The following is a 14,387-nucleotide window of genomic DNA, read 5'->3' on the forward strand; positions in this document are numbered from 1 at the left end:
AATTGTGAGTCTAGTTCTGTCGCAGGAAAATTGAAATGGCAAACAAATATGAAGCTATTTAATCACTTCTCACACGAAGAAATCGGATTGTATAGGAGGTTCAGGTCAGGAGTTAAATTTCAAACGAGGTCCCTTACAAGTTGAACAATGGAGTTGGACATGGGTTGACTTCTTTAACGCTGAACTCATGCAATGCTGAGCACTCCGTTCGGATGCAAAGTACATGATCCATCATTACCAACCCCTCAGTTCCATAAAAAAATATAGAGAATATTTGAACATGAGCTACTAAATTGGATTCATTTGGGAGGTTGGAGGCTGACCAGACTTGCCTCTTCTCCTCATACACGAGGATGCTTCTAAAACAATGACTGCAACTAGAGTTAAAGCAAGAAGAAACCCATAGCCAATCTTCCATTGATTCCCTGCACCTGCTAATTGAATTCCCAATATGACATTCAGAGCCCCAAAAAAGAGGGCGATCCTCCCGAACCAATGGTGATACCAGTTCCAATATCTCCGGTTCTTGGAATCTTTATTCGGCCGTAGAAAAAATGCCATTATCTGAGGTCATATTTGTCACATTTCGTTAGCAATTTCAAGCTGTGTAAGTATAAGAGGTGAGAATCATGTATTGCAAGCTTTGAATTATTCAAGTGGGAGCAAACCTGAAGAATGCTAAGCACAAGCACAAAGATTCCTATGCCTCTATGCGCTGGAATTTCAGCATTCATGCTTCTGTAAAGTTGTATACCAAGGAGCACAGCAGCAAGTCCTAGGATGAATCCTAGAAATTGAATCCCAGCATGAAGATAATACCATAGTGGATCTTTGTGCTTGAAGTATCTCGCAACGATTGCCCCCACAGGGAGGATTAAACCCCATCCTATAATACCCAATATCCCATGATTCTTTTTCTGGCTAATGTCTATGTCTAAAACAGACGCTGCAAACAGACCGGATGGATTGTTAGGAATGGTTTAAAGAATGATAAGCTAATAGTTACAAAGATTTGAATTGAGGATTTCTTAGGATGAACTAACCTTGTGAGAAGTCGAACCAAACGGCAGTCTTGTCATCGTGTTTAGTTAGGTGCAAATGAGTAGGATATCTGCTTGCAAAGGCCAATAAAATAGGTTGCCGACCAAGAGGATGCTCAAACTTCGCTTGAAATGCTAAGTGTATCATGGCCCCATGAAGAGCCACAACCGGTGGAATATTGTTAAGTGGCAATTCACCCTTGTCAGGGATGACTTGGGATTCATGGGCACCCTGCAAGTAGTATTGCTTGATTCTTGCCTGACCTTTTCTATTAAACCATCCCACCATGGCGCTGGACCCAAGCATCATGCCGTTCCTCGAAAAACCAATCCCCACCCATCCAGTTGTGTAGACTGCTGATAGTATGATGGTCATCACGTTGTCTGCTCTCTGATAATACTGCATAACCAGTGGTGTAAACTTGACTAGCTAAGTAAAAGATTGGCTAATTCATATAAATGTAAATCTCTGTCCTATTAACCTCTCATGCTTCCGTAATGAAATGTAAATATCAGTCAATTTTCTGCAACAACTTTCACTTTCCATCATCAGGAATGTTTCTAAGCTCATTTAATTCTTTGAATCTTTTCGTGTTTGTTGATAAAAGTCTTAAGATGGCGTGTGGAAAGAATGCAGAAAAACAATTGAATTGCAAAAAGATTTGAAGCTGAAATTCCTGAATTAAAAAGATAAAGCTAAACTATTTCCTTGAATACCGCATAAATATCATCTAACATCTTATTTTGTCAACCAAGTTTCAATGCATAACGATCTTAATGTTACAATTATTACATGCAATAAAGGCACAACACCGACCAAACAGAAAACATTCTCTTCATTGAAACAGGGCAGTATAAAAGACGAAGAAGATGATTCACAAGACTGTCCTTTGTAGGTCTCTCTAGAAGCCAAATTTTTATCTTCCCATCAACGAAAATACAATAATAACTGGAAAATCACTAATTAATAAATGTCAGAAGATCAAGTTCCACGATTTCGTCATTTTCTTAAACCTCTAGCCAAGCAAGTAATGTTCAATTCATTCAAATTTGCAGCAATATTACAGAGAAATATACATAACCTGAAAAAAGGAGTTGAGACAACTTACCCTCAAAACGAAGGTATTCCATATAGGCGAACAAACCATATTGGAGGTGGATATATTGCCATAAGGTGGACCAAGAAAACTTAGATCACTACCACAAAGCTCATATCTTCCACCATCACCATTACTAGCAGTAGTAATAGAACCATTGGCTAAAGGATCATCGGTATCATGGGTGACGACTTCAAACTGAGCATCATTATCCGGATCATTGTTATCAGGCTTGACCAGGATTTCCTTAAAACCTGCAGCCGCGAAATCCTTAGGTTCTAGGAGAATATAAAAAAGGTATAACCTAACAAGAATCCTGGAAAATGAAAACCAGGATCTTGAAGTTGCCATTGAGATACAAGGGCATAAACTGACAAGCAGTTGCTGGGAAGGTCAAGAACAAGAAGAGAAAGTATGAAGGCGAAGTCATCCAGGGTGGTTAAGATGTTTCAGTTTCTTTGGACTCAAGGCTGAATTATGGTTGTTGTTGGTCATGGTGGGGATGGCGGTTGGTGGTGGCGGGTAACCATCATTTCCTCCAGCAAACTCATTAACAAATCGCATTTCTTTTGTCTCTGTCTCGAACTGCCTTATGCAAGTTTAATATCTGTTAAAGCCTTTTTATATGTTTTGGATAGCTGTCATTTAGCAACAAGCATTGGCTGCAATGAATTAGATTGGAGAGGAAGACGTTTCAACATAATTACCCTTAAATAATTAAAAATTAAAAAGAGTTAAATATTAGTGAAATATTTTAAATAATAAATTTTTTGATGAAAAGAAAAGGATGAGTAAAGGGAGTCTATGGAAAATTGTACTTGATATTTACCAAAACTTGCAACCAAGGTTTTATGCATTTTTTGTTTTTAATTATGGACATGGTTTAACACAATATTACATTCACAATTGTGGGTAATCACTAATCAATAAGAATTCAGGAACGTCTATCCTAACGGTTACTGACGAAATTTTCTTGGGTGGATTGTTTTGGAAGGAAATGAGTCTTTTTAAGATCTACTTAGTTATGTTATTTATTTATTTTTTTTAAATATGCTTTCTTAAAACTTTCTACTATAATAGAAGTAAATGATGAAAATAAAAAACATTATATTTGATTAAAAACAAGTAAAGAGAAAAAAGGTTTATCAATTATATTTAGGAACAATCATTTGACAACCAGCTGTTGCCATTGAAATTAAGCCCAGGAAATCATGGCATCTTAGAACATGCATATGAATGAGCTGCATAACCTGTAAGGGTAAAAAAAAAAAGCTGTAGCAAGCTATAAAAATTAAATATGTTTATTATTTCAGAGTAAACCATGAAAAACACACTTCATAACACCTGTTTGCACATGAATCAAGATGTGAAATAAGCAACATTTTAACTTAAATAATGGGGGACTGGTTGAGATTTTGATGGCATTAGCAAATTAAGCTAACATTGCGCTGGAGAGCTGAAGACAGAGCCAATTTGGCAGGGTCAAGGTTTGGCTACTCCTCACTAGGCCTTTCTATTACAGCTTTGGCATGGGATGCAATATCACTATTTGCAGAGATGCTGAACCAGTTGGAGATCAGAAAATCTGTTGAAAACGCCAGCTTTCTCATTAAGCCTTTTATATATCGGACTATTAAAGAAGTGACAATTGGCTTGTTGAATATCCATTAGGATCTAATGCAAGAGCAGCCGCCTCCAACCAGCTATCAGAACTCAGAATTTACAGCTTCAATACACAATGAAGCTATGACTTCAAGCTCATAGATCCGCAGTGCAATGTTAACTTTTTTGGTAGAGGAAAGTTTAATTAAAGAGATCTTGGCAGCCTGAAGATATGTTCCTCACCACTCTCCTCATCAACTTTAACAATCCATTTGCTCTTAGCAATAGCAGTCTTCTTCATGGGAATTCCCCTTCTTTCTGCCCCAAAGTGACCTTTACCACCCTGATCTCGCCTTTCACTTTTGACGGTTCTTCCAATAGTAGTAATTTCCATTCCTTTCCCAATGGGATGCTTCATAGACCTCACTGGAACCTTATTCTTCATTCCTGTGACATAACCTCCCAAGCCTTCCTTGTCACCAGCCAAGTTGTCAGCCACTACCACTGCCTTTTCTGGATTAAGATTTATCATCTTCAACAACTTTGGGTAGTGATCATTCTTGCAATCTACCAGAGAAAAGTCAATTTTTTCATAATTTTGCAGAATCTCAGTAGGGTCTCCAGTTTTGAATTCTACAACGTCTATGAGACCTGAATCTTTTGTATCCTTTTTTGCTTCAGGAAGGGCAGCCTCTGGTAGAATGCAGACGAACCTGGCCCCAGTATGCTTCGCAGCAGTGGCTAATGCTATTGTGGATGGTGATACACTAGATTTGATCTCTACTATCAGTTTTGACTTCGTGCCAGCTGCTAAGGCTGATATGAACTCGTTGCTTCCAGGCTCTCTTGTTTTCCATGAGTCACTTCTCTTGTTCTGATAATTATTACACTGAAAGAAAAACGAAAGTAGAATTAGCCACTATCCATGGTAGTCAAAAACATACTGATAAGATAAAAGCATGAAAGCATCAACACAAAGTAAGAGGATGCAATGATAATTAAGCATAATTTGAAGGAAATTATGTCATTGAAATGAGTCGAAAAATACTAATTCTATTAAGAAATACAAAAGCATTTTTTCTATTTGATCTTGCAGACCATTATTTATCATCTATCTTCCAGTTTTCTGCCCCGATATCTAGCTGATGTATAAAAACATTAAACATCCATCTTCTAACAAGCCAAAAGGAAATCAGAAGTTCTTGCAGTCATCGTCCATGAAGAAAATAATTACATGCCTGCCCAATGAATCTCTTCTCTTCGTTATGTTACTATTTTGAAATGATAACAATTAGACCGGGGAGAGGAAAATCAATTAAAATAAGGTACAACGAAAACCATCCAATCGGGGGTTTCTTTAAATCCATGCCATTGCCATCTTGAATAGGCTAAAGATCATATATATTCAGCCAACAAGTTTATATTATCAAGAACGAAGCAACTTACCACCTTTAATGAACAAAATGAAGTGTTCCATTAGCATTGCTTTTTATCAAAAAAACTGACATGAATACAACTTTTTGTTTTAAACAATCATCAAGAAAATTCTATTTACACATCAAATTAATACAATCCAAAGACCCCCAAAAAAAGCAAAGAAAAGGTGTGAGTATAATTTTAAACCAAAAACATATATTGGGGAAAGAAAACAGGGAAAATGAAGCAGCTGGCTTAATTACCAATTGAAGGGTCTCAAGATATGCTTTTGTAGCGGATGTTGCAGACCATTCCATGTTGAAAGAATCTCCAAATCAACACAGTTAATAAAGCCAAAAAAAAAATAATAATAATAATAAAGAATGGGGGCAGTTGTCAAATAAAGAAGATGAAACTAAAGCACAAGGATGAGAGAAATCTTGTGTTCCAATTTTTCTTCTTTTTCCTTTTTCTCCTTGAATTTTTTCTTTTGAGTCAAAGGAGACCGGGCAAGGTTGCAGGCAACGTTAAAGGACTGGAACCCTGATTATAACAATGAGAACATCCGCAAAACAAACAACCGTGGCCTACAAAATCGGAAACTGTAGTCAAACTCCCATGTTTTTATTTAGTAAAGTTCCAGAATCCTGCTTTGCAACATAACAATTAGGTATGTCAGCCACGTCAGCCATCAGTTTGACTCTAACTTCTAATTGTTGACCATGCCCATGAATTGCAGGGTTCAAACAATGGCATCACTGTAATTAAAGTGGATTGACAATACTTAATGATCCTTACCTTTGAAAAGAAAAATTACAGGAAAATAGCATATATCTATTGTATATCAATAAATCAGAATAATGAAAATGTCCTACTTTTTCTTTCTTCCATCCAGCAATTACGGGAATCTAATAATCTCTTAACGTTCTCTCATTGACAATGAAAGAAAAAAAAACATATTTCTGTAATTAAAAGAAACCCCATAAGCACAAGTTAAAATTATTCAAGATTTCAAATTACTCAAACCCAAAACAAACAGAAAGTTGACGGTCTTTAAAACAGTAAATGAGTTGCTGCAACGGGGAGTTAAAAGAAGTCTACAAGAGATCTTAGACAGCTAGCATAGGTCTTACTTCAGTCTATGCTTAGAGACAGAGAAGCAAAATATATGGGTATCGATGGAATCTCTGTCCAACAGATAGGAAAAGGCAGCAGCCAGCCATGGATGAGTAACAAGAAAGGAATGAGAGGATGCGTAATGACCTGGTTTAGAGACAGATATGTAACGCCGTTTCCTCCCAATGAAGATTTTAATTAAAAGAAAATACAATGCCACGTCAGGCGGGATAACCTAGGCGGAACCCTGAGGTGGGGTAACTCTTATTTTCCATATAAGTCATAAGGTATAGATAATTATTAGAAACTTTCCTTAAATATACAATAAAACTGTAATTATATCTGAAAATTTTAAATACGTTAATAATAATAATAAAAGATTATTTTCTTAATAAAATATATATATAAATTAAAAAAATAAAATTTATATTTAACATATCAATATGAATTATAATATAATAATTTTAATATTTTATACATGATTAATATAAAATAAACAAACATGAATATATGAATTATTAAATCTAATTAAATCATAATTAAAATTTTTTAAAATAATATGTTTAGAATAATTAATTTTTTTATATTTGAGTTATTTAAAATTAAATTATGACCATTAATATTAAAAATTCAAAACTTTACCAATAAATAAAAAAAGAACTAAATTTTCATTTAGTTTTACATAATCATAAGAATTACCTAAACAAGATGCATTTTGTTACAAAAACAAACATATACATTTGATTTATTAGTTTTTGGAGTATAGACTGATAATTAGAATAAAGCAATCTCTGTTTCTTTAGTCTTTCGCATGTTGAAAGAAGTTAGATTGCAAAATCTGATGATCCATTATACTAGGTTTCTAAGAATCTGATAAACTCATGAGTCAAGGCTTAAAGTTTTGCGTTTTTTTTTTTTTTTAAATAGTGACTAACACTGAAAAAAAAATTGCCTCAATGCGAGTAGGGAAAAGAAACAAAAACAATTCAAACAATTCTTTTTTTCATTTTCCAATTTCTATCATTTGGTTTTTCAAAGAAATACTTAGCAATTAAGGCAACAGAGCAAACTAGTTATGGTGGAAATTTTACTCAGACACCAAAAGTTACTCTTATTGACAAATAATATGAATATATCACAAACATTTGGACTCTAATGATTTCATGCAAAAACAGAATGAAATCAAACATCATAATTAGGGATGTAAATGATATATTAGTACTCACAAATTATTCGGGTTCGATTCGAAAAAAACTCGAATTCGGTTCGATTATTGTCGAGTCGAGCTCGAGTAGCTCGACTTATCGATCGAATCGAATCCGAGTATTTTTATATTTGACTCGAGTAGCTCGCGAGCTTAATCGAGTTTTTATATTTAAATATATTTTTATTATTTTAATTAATAAAATATTTCGAATCCGAGTTCAAGTTCGAGTTCGAACATGAATAATCGAACTTTTATCGAGTATATGAATCGAGCTTATTTTTACATATTAATCGAGCTTAATCGAGCGAGCTCGAGTAGCTCAAATTCGATCACGAATCGAGCTCGAACTTGAAAAATAAAACTCGATCGAGCTAGAACCGAGTATCGAACCCCGAATTATGAGTCGAACTCGAGCTCGAACTTCTCATTATTCGACTCGGTTCGGCTCGTTTACGGCCCTAATCACAACTACCCAAAAAGTTACCTAATTAGAAGAAAAAAAAAAAAGAATTCGGCGTTTGTTAAACAAATAAAAAACTTTAAATACAATACAAATTATAAGTTAATTAAGCTAGTAAAAATTCCATCGTGGGAGGAGATTGGTTCCCTGGATCGGAGATATTCTATACTATTATTGTTTGATGTTTTCATTATCGTTATTGGTGTCGTTGTTGTTATTATTCGGCTTAAATGGGTTTTCATTGGCGTAATTTCCAGGAGGATCGTAGGAGCAAATAACAAAGATGCCACCATTTGCACATTTGGCTCGGGCACATCCTACTTTGATCGAATCGCTCCATACAATCTGTGTATAATGGCCGCAGAGTTTCCCTGGTTGGCAAGCATTGGTCTTCCGATTGTAAAACTTGTGTTCCTTCACCCATAATTTGACGACGTCCTTGGGGGTCCAGTGGTCTCTGCCTCCCCAGAAGATGTTCTCGCCGTAAGGTCCGTTGGAATGCTTCATACGGCAGTCCGAGGAGCGTTTCTTGGCCCACGTGCGAGCGTAGGAGGCCAAGGTTTCATCCCAGACGAAAAGGGAAAGACCGGCGTGGGCCCGGGCCTTGTTGTGGGCATTGAGGAATTGTTCCTGCTCTGATTGACGAAAATGGGGGAGCAGCCGGGGGATCTTCGGCTGAAAATATTGAGACTTCGGGTTCTGGGGTGGATTCTGAGGTTGTTGAGAGTTGGATTTCTGGGATGGAGTTTGGGGTTCTTCAGAGTTGGGCTTTCGGGAGATCTTCGGGTTCTGGGGTGGATTATTGGTTTGTTTATAGTTTGGTTTCTTGGGTGGATTCTGAGGTTGGTGAGAGTTGTAGTTCTGAGGTGGAGTTTGAGGTTCTTCAGGGTTGGGTGTCCGGGAGATCTTCGGTTGAGACTTCGGGTTCTGGGGTGGATTATTAGTCTGTTTATAGTTTGATTTCTGGGGTGGATTCTGAGGTTGTTGAGAGTTGTGCTTCGGGGGGATCTTCGGCTGAAAATGTTGAGCCGTGGGGTTCTGGGGTGGATTATTATGTAGTTTATGGTTTGGTTCCTGGGGTGGATTCTGAGGTTCTTCAGAGTTGGAATTTTGGGGTGGAGTTTGAGGTTCTTCAGAGTTGGGTTCCTGAGATGGAGTTTGAAGTTGTTGAGATTTGAGTTGCTGGGGTGGATTAATGTCAGACAAATCTGGTGAAGTGAGAATAAAGGGGAAGAGTTGAAAGAAGAGGAAGATGAAGAGTGTGAAAATCTGGGTTCCAGTGGTTGGGAGTTCCATTGTCTGCAAGATTTGGTTGTTTTTCTCATAGGAAATTAGAGGGAGAGACTTGTGAGGAAGAGATGTCATGCAAGGACGATTGAACGAAATTACGGGATTACCAGCAAATTTTTGCTTTTGCTTATACTATTAAATTAGAAAAGATAATATTAAAAGAAGTTTAACACCATTAATATGCTTTATTGAGAGATAAATTACAAAGCTCGCAACTTTAGGAGATTATTCTTTTATACTCTTGGTTGGAACCACAAATTTTGAAGTAATTAATTTTAATCATATAACTAAAAAAAATTTGAGATACTTAAAAACACCACACATAAATAAATTTTATAGATACAATAAACTATTAACCAATAATCCTAATTTAGGGCTCATTTAGAACAATGATTAGCTCCTGTGTGGCATGATTAGTGCCTTCAATTGTGTCATACATGTGTTTGGTTAACAAAGACAATATAGGGGAGAGAAATTTAAACGTGCAGGACCTTCAGTGACCAACAGTTGATAAATGCACCATTCTTTTTCTTTTTTTTTTTAAACCTTTTTATCCTTACAATTGTACTATAAAAATAAAATTATCTTTGCATTTCAATCTTTTCTTTTTTTCATTTAAAAATTTTAAAATAATATTGTTAATGTTTATATCAAGATATATTTTTATAATTTAATATAATAAAAAGATTATATAAAATATTACTATTTTTATTAATTTTTAATTATTTAGTAATAAATTATTACTTTAACATAAAATAATTTATTAATTTTATAAACATTAAATAATTTAAAATGTTTGTTAAATATAATTTTTAATTTAATATTTTTAATAATTATTTCTTTTCTTATTACAATTTATCTTACATTTACCATTACGATTATATTCAAATACATAATTTTACTATTAATTTTAATCTCATCATTATAATAATTAATATCACATCTATCATAATTTTCAATCTCTCCACACATCCAAATGAATTCTTAATTTCATAAACAATTTTGGAGTCACACTCGAAATCTTGCATAAAATTATATTCGGCCACTTAAATCTTTTTTAATCTTGCATTCTGCTTTTTACTCATAAATACTAAACAAAATAACATATTTATAATAAAAATTTAAAAAACTCACCAATAACATAACTTTTAATAAAATAGTAATTGTAGTAAATAAGATAAATAGCAACAACACAAACATTAAATTTGGTTTAATTCCAACAATTATTTATCAATAATGTCTGAGGTTCATAGACGGTGAAGAAGCGTACTTTGTGAAGAGTAGACAATGAGAATGGGCGTGGTATTTCTCATTTTTAGGCAAGCCCCCTAGTCAGTACTGCATCCTTGATAAGCCCGAGTGATTCCACGATGTCATCGCATAACTGGTGAGGGTTCGGTATAGTTCCTTCATCCACCGATAGAACAATGGTCATCTTGTCGATATAACTTTGGAAGTTGATCATTAACGCCTGCAATTTTTAGTCATCAGCTGAACAATCAACCAAGCATCAACAGGACAATATAGTAGTTAATCTCAAATTAATGAACGCTTACATAAGGTTGACCATAAGAACTTGGAGCAAGGAAAGCCATGGGATGACCATAAAAACCAATTTCCTCCAAAGGTCCAACCATATTCGAGAAGCACATTGTTGTGCGAGATACAACTTTGTGGGACAGAGCACTAGCCGCCTGTTTTTTACCAGGGGAAAAACATACTAATTATAATAAGAAGTGAATGGAGCGCCAAAGAATAGAGTAATTCTAGTTTAAGCATAAATTACTGCTAGAATATATTCCATTTCAGAAGAAAGAAGTCAAGTTCGAAGATTCAAATTAAACCTTGAGGCCAAAAAGCTTGAGAGCTAAATCAGCAATCGAGAAAGTGGATATAGCTTCAAGGGAGCGTTTCTTTCTGTCAATTATGGCCTTGGCATTACGAACATAATCTAATGGATCATCCCGTATTGCAATGTTGAAGGGAAGGAGAACATAACCAATCCAGTTGCCCCACTTTACTTCAGCATCCTTCTCCATCATATCTGCTAAAGCCTGGCACGCATTAAACATGTTTAATTAAGATTTAAACGAGTGTAGGTTTTGGGACTTGGGGCAAAATTTACAATCAGGATGCCTAAACATGTAAACCAATAAGCCTGGCATTCGGTGAAATTAACTACTAATTAGTTTGAGAGAAAACCATTAACCTGGATTCCTGGAGCTGGTCTTATGTTGACGAGCAGAGTTGATCGGAGGCGAATTTTCTTTGGAAGATTATCCATTTCCATTGTTTCCCCTTCTTTCTTATTTCCGCCTAGCAAGTGAAAAGGTGAATCAGACAATCTTTATTGTTTCACCCATAAACTACATGTTAGTAAAGAAAAATCTCACCGCATATTCTGTTGATATAGCGGGACAAACCAGCTTGTGTCATCCCGAAAGCAACATCGTTTATGGTCTGCAAATTAAGTTGAAAAGATTTTATTCAAAATTTTCTGAAATAACTTATCAGAAAGCAGCTTATGGGATTTTCTTCCTAATGCAACGTATGGACTTACAGTGTTCATTGCATTTTTCACCAACTTCAGGTCATCCAAGCTAACTGTCCTGTAAACAATTCGTCGAGGAGTAGACTCACTTCCTGGCAGACCCTTGAGAGGATTCTGAGTATCTTTCAAGAACAATGCCGTAGCAAGAAACATGAAAACATCAACCACAGTATTCCAAAACACCTGAAAAGCAAGCAGAAACTTGAACATAATTCTCCAAAACCATCTATTATCATGCTTCTTCTCTTTCTTCTTCCTGATTGGAATGGTAGGCAAAGCCAGAGGATCATTCATTTGGCGAGTGCAAGCGAGTAGAAGAGACAACAGAGAAGTGCCATCGCCAAGGGAGTGGTGGATCCTGAAAATGCCAACTGCCTCGGATTCTGAGGTTCTTAAGTTAAGCAGATGGAGGTCCCAGAGAGGTTGTGATTTGTCAATGGTGGTTTTGCTCAGGTTGTAGATATAATCTTCAAGGAACTTGTCTGGTGAGTCCATGTTTTGGTCCAGCTCTGGAACAATTACATGCCTTTCCAAATCCACTTCTGTTGGAACCCATTTCATTTCTTCCTTGTTTTTATCGTCCTCCACCTGACATTTCTATAAATTAGTGTATTGAAAATGAAAATTAAAAGAGAAGAAGCAAATTAAAAAAAATCAAATTTAAATGAAATCAACCACTTAAAAAAATTTCAAAAATAATCTCTAATTATTAGCAGTTGTATTTAATATGCATGGCTCCTGTTAGTAGTAGTACACGTTGCAAACATCCTAGCTTTAATCCATCTCCATTTCTCTCTCTCCGGAAGGCTTAAATACGTCTAGCTGTAAGGGGATCTGAGAACAACGAACGATCGCTTTCTGCTAGCTAGTGATTATTTTAACAAAGTAAAAATGACTACTAATAAACATCAATATTTATTTATTTATTTGTTTATTGATACAGCTAAGTTTAGTGCATTATTGTTTAAAAACGAAACGACACAATTGAGGCCAACGCTCCCATTGATGTTTGACCCAGTAGACCGTTAGGGGTTGGTGGCTCAATTACACCATTCTTTTCAATGTTTTTCTTATTTTACTCTCACTTTTTTTTTTTTCTGTGTTGGCCCTTAATATATAATACTACTTCCCGTCTTATAATTCATAAATAATATCTAAGTTTAATTTTTACAATTAAATTATTTTAAACTTAACTATTTATATTTTTAATATTCTATTAAACTAAATTTCTATAAAAGTATATTGGAAAATTTTTATTCAAGATTTTTGAAAAGTATTTTTATATTTTTAATTGATAATATATTTAAAATAAAATAAATTCAAAGAAGCAAAGTTTAAAAAAGAATTACCATTAAAAATCAAACTATAGAGGAAGTAATAATTAATGACAAGTTCTGAGAAAATAAGTCTATCTAGTATTTGAGGAACTTGGACCATATTCTCAGAGTTAAACTGGCAATGCAAAGAAAACCTATTATTTTCAATCAAGAGAAGTAGTGGGGAATAAGTTATGTATGGTACCTGCAAACTTGAGAAACGAGGGTGTTTAAGCAAAGTATCGCCCAAGTTGGCTTTGACAACATCCGGGTAAATTCTAGTCTTGCACCCCATGATGGCTATAACATAGACGTTGAAGTTTGGTTCGTGATACAGACGAGATGCTGGGCTCAATGGCTCTTCTTCAGCTGATCTTTGGCCATTCTTATTCTCTTCTTCTTCTCTTTTGCTTCCTGATCTACTCGTTTCAATCGGTTTGAGAGCTTGCTTTCTCCATCTGAAACTGTTCCTAGATTCCATTTTTCCTCTCAAAGCCTTTTCCGCAGAAATTCTATTTGGCTTGTTAGTTAGTGAGGAAAAGGAAAGAAATAAAAGGAAGGACCTTAAGTGAGGGTAGCTTCTGCACGTTTGTGTCATTAATAGGAGGATGCATCATGCATTTAAATTTTTAGATATTGATCAGTATAGTTTGGTGGATACATTCATTATTTTTTTTATTTATCTTTTTCATTTTTACTTTTCTATATTTTACACTATGCGATGATGCTTTATTTTATTTAAACCTTTTGACATTATATCACTGTTTTTTTCCTCATAGGTAAATAAACAATTAATTTGCAGAAAACTTTTGAAATAGAAAATTCAGTACGTATTAGTAAGGATTTCAGGTGATTTTGCTATTATATTCTTCAGCTGAATTGTTGTTGAACTTTGTAGCAAGAATATTTAAGTTTTTAAAATTTTATTAATTATAAACCATAAAAAATACTAAAATAATAGTGACTTAGCACGCCTTGAAATCGTTTGAAATGAAAATACGGATGTTTTGACTTCAGTATTATTATTGAGAGTTGCATTTTTGCATATACGTGTTGTTACTGCTCGCTTGAGTACGAGTGCGTCATTTATAGAGGGATTGCTTCATGTGCCTTAAATGCTTTATGTGCCTTAAATGTTTCATGTGCCTTACCTTTTAAAATTTTCTTAAGTTTAGTTTGATTGATAATTTTGTTAGGATAAAAAACTCTAATCCAATCAAGTCAATGAAAATATAATCAAATAATCAATCAATCACATAAAAAATAATAATTTAATATGTTTCGGTCTAACT

At 34.7% G+C, this 14,387-nt stretch overlaps 4 protein-coding genes across 4 annotated transcripts; all 4 read right to left on the reverse strand.

Annotated features, from left to right (window-relative positions):
* Positions 1-51: 51 nt before the first annotated feature.
* LOC111304839 (cytochrome b561 and DOMON domain-containing protein At3g61750-like) lies at positions 52-2,581 on the reverse strand. The gene is made up of 4 exons (XM_022901818.2): positions 2,150-2,581; positions 1,044-1,440; positions 669-946; positions 52-564 (listed from the first exon to the last, which is right to left on the reverse strand). Exons 1-4 carry the CDS (start codon positions 2,486-2,488, stop codon positions 289-291), a joined length of 1,290 nt encoding a protein of 429 aa, XP_022757553.1. The 5' UTR covers positions 2,489-2,581; the 3' UTR covers positions 52-288.
* Positions 2,582-3,796: 1,215 nt separating this feature from the next.
* LOC111305964 (uncharacterized) lies at positions 3,797-5,624 on the reverse strand. The gene is made up of 2 exons (XM_022903849.2): positions 5,419-5,624; positions 3,797-4,628 (listed from the first exon to the last, which is right to left on the reverse strand). The coding sequence occupies exons 1-2, from the start codon at positions 5,470-5,472 to the stop codon at positions 3,945-3,947; spliced, it is 738 nt and encodes a 245-aa protein (XP_022759584.1). The 5' UTR covers positions 5,473-5,624; the 3' UTR covers positions 3,797-3,944.
* Positions 5,625-7,932: 2,308 nt separating this feature from the next.
* Positions 7,933-10,101, reverse strand: LOC111306382 (uncharacterized). The gene is made up of 2 exons (XM_022904269.2): positions 10,093-10,101; positions 7,933-9,360 (listed from the first exon to the last, which is right to left on the reverse strand). Exons 1-2 carry the CDS (start codon positions 10,099-10,101, stop codon positions 8,110-8,112), a joined length of 1,260 nt encoding a protein of 419 aa, XP_022760004.1. The 3' UTR covers positions 7,933-8,109.
* A 221-nt stretch (positions 10,102-10,322) lies between these two features.
* Positions 10,323-13,660, reverse strand: LOC111305966 (medium-chain-alcohol O-fatty-acyltransferase-like). The gene is made up of 7 exons (XM_022903851.2): positions 13,301-13,660; positions 11,789-12,367; positions 11,622-11,688; positions 11,438-11,544; positions 11,073-11,282; positions 10,785-10,922; positions 10,323-10,699 (listed from the first exon to the last, which is right to left on the reverse strand). Exons 1-7 carry the CDS (start codon positions 13,574-13,576, stop codon positions 10,544-10,546), a joined length of 1,533 nt encoding a protein of 510 aa, XP_022759586.2. The 5' UTR covers positions 13,577-13,660; the 3' UTR covers positions 10,323-10,543.
* Positions 13,661-14,387: the final 727 nt, after the last annotated feature.

This window comes from Durio zibethinus, chromosome 21 (assembly GCF_047325235.1).
Source record: "Durio zibethinus cultivar Kanyao isolate XHJ-2024 chromosome 21, ASM4732523v1, whole genome shotgun sequence".
Taxonomy (NCBI): domain Eukaryota; kingdom Viridiplantae; phylum Streptophyta; class Magnoliopsida; order Malvales; family Malvaceae; genus Durio; species Durio zibethinus.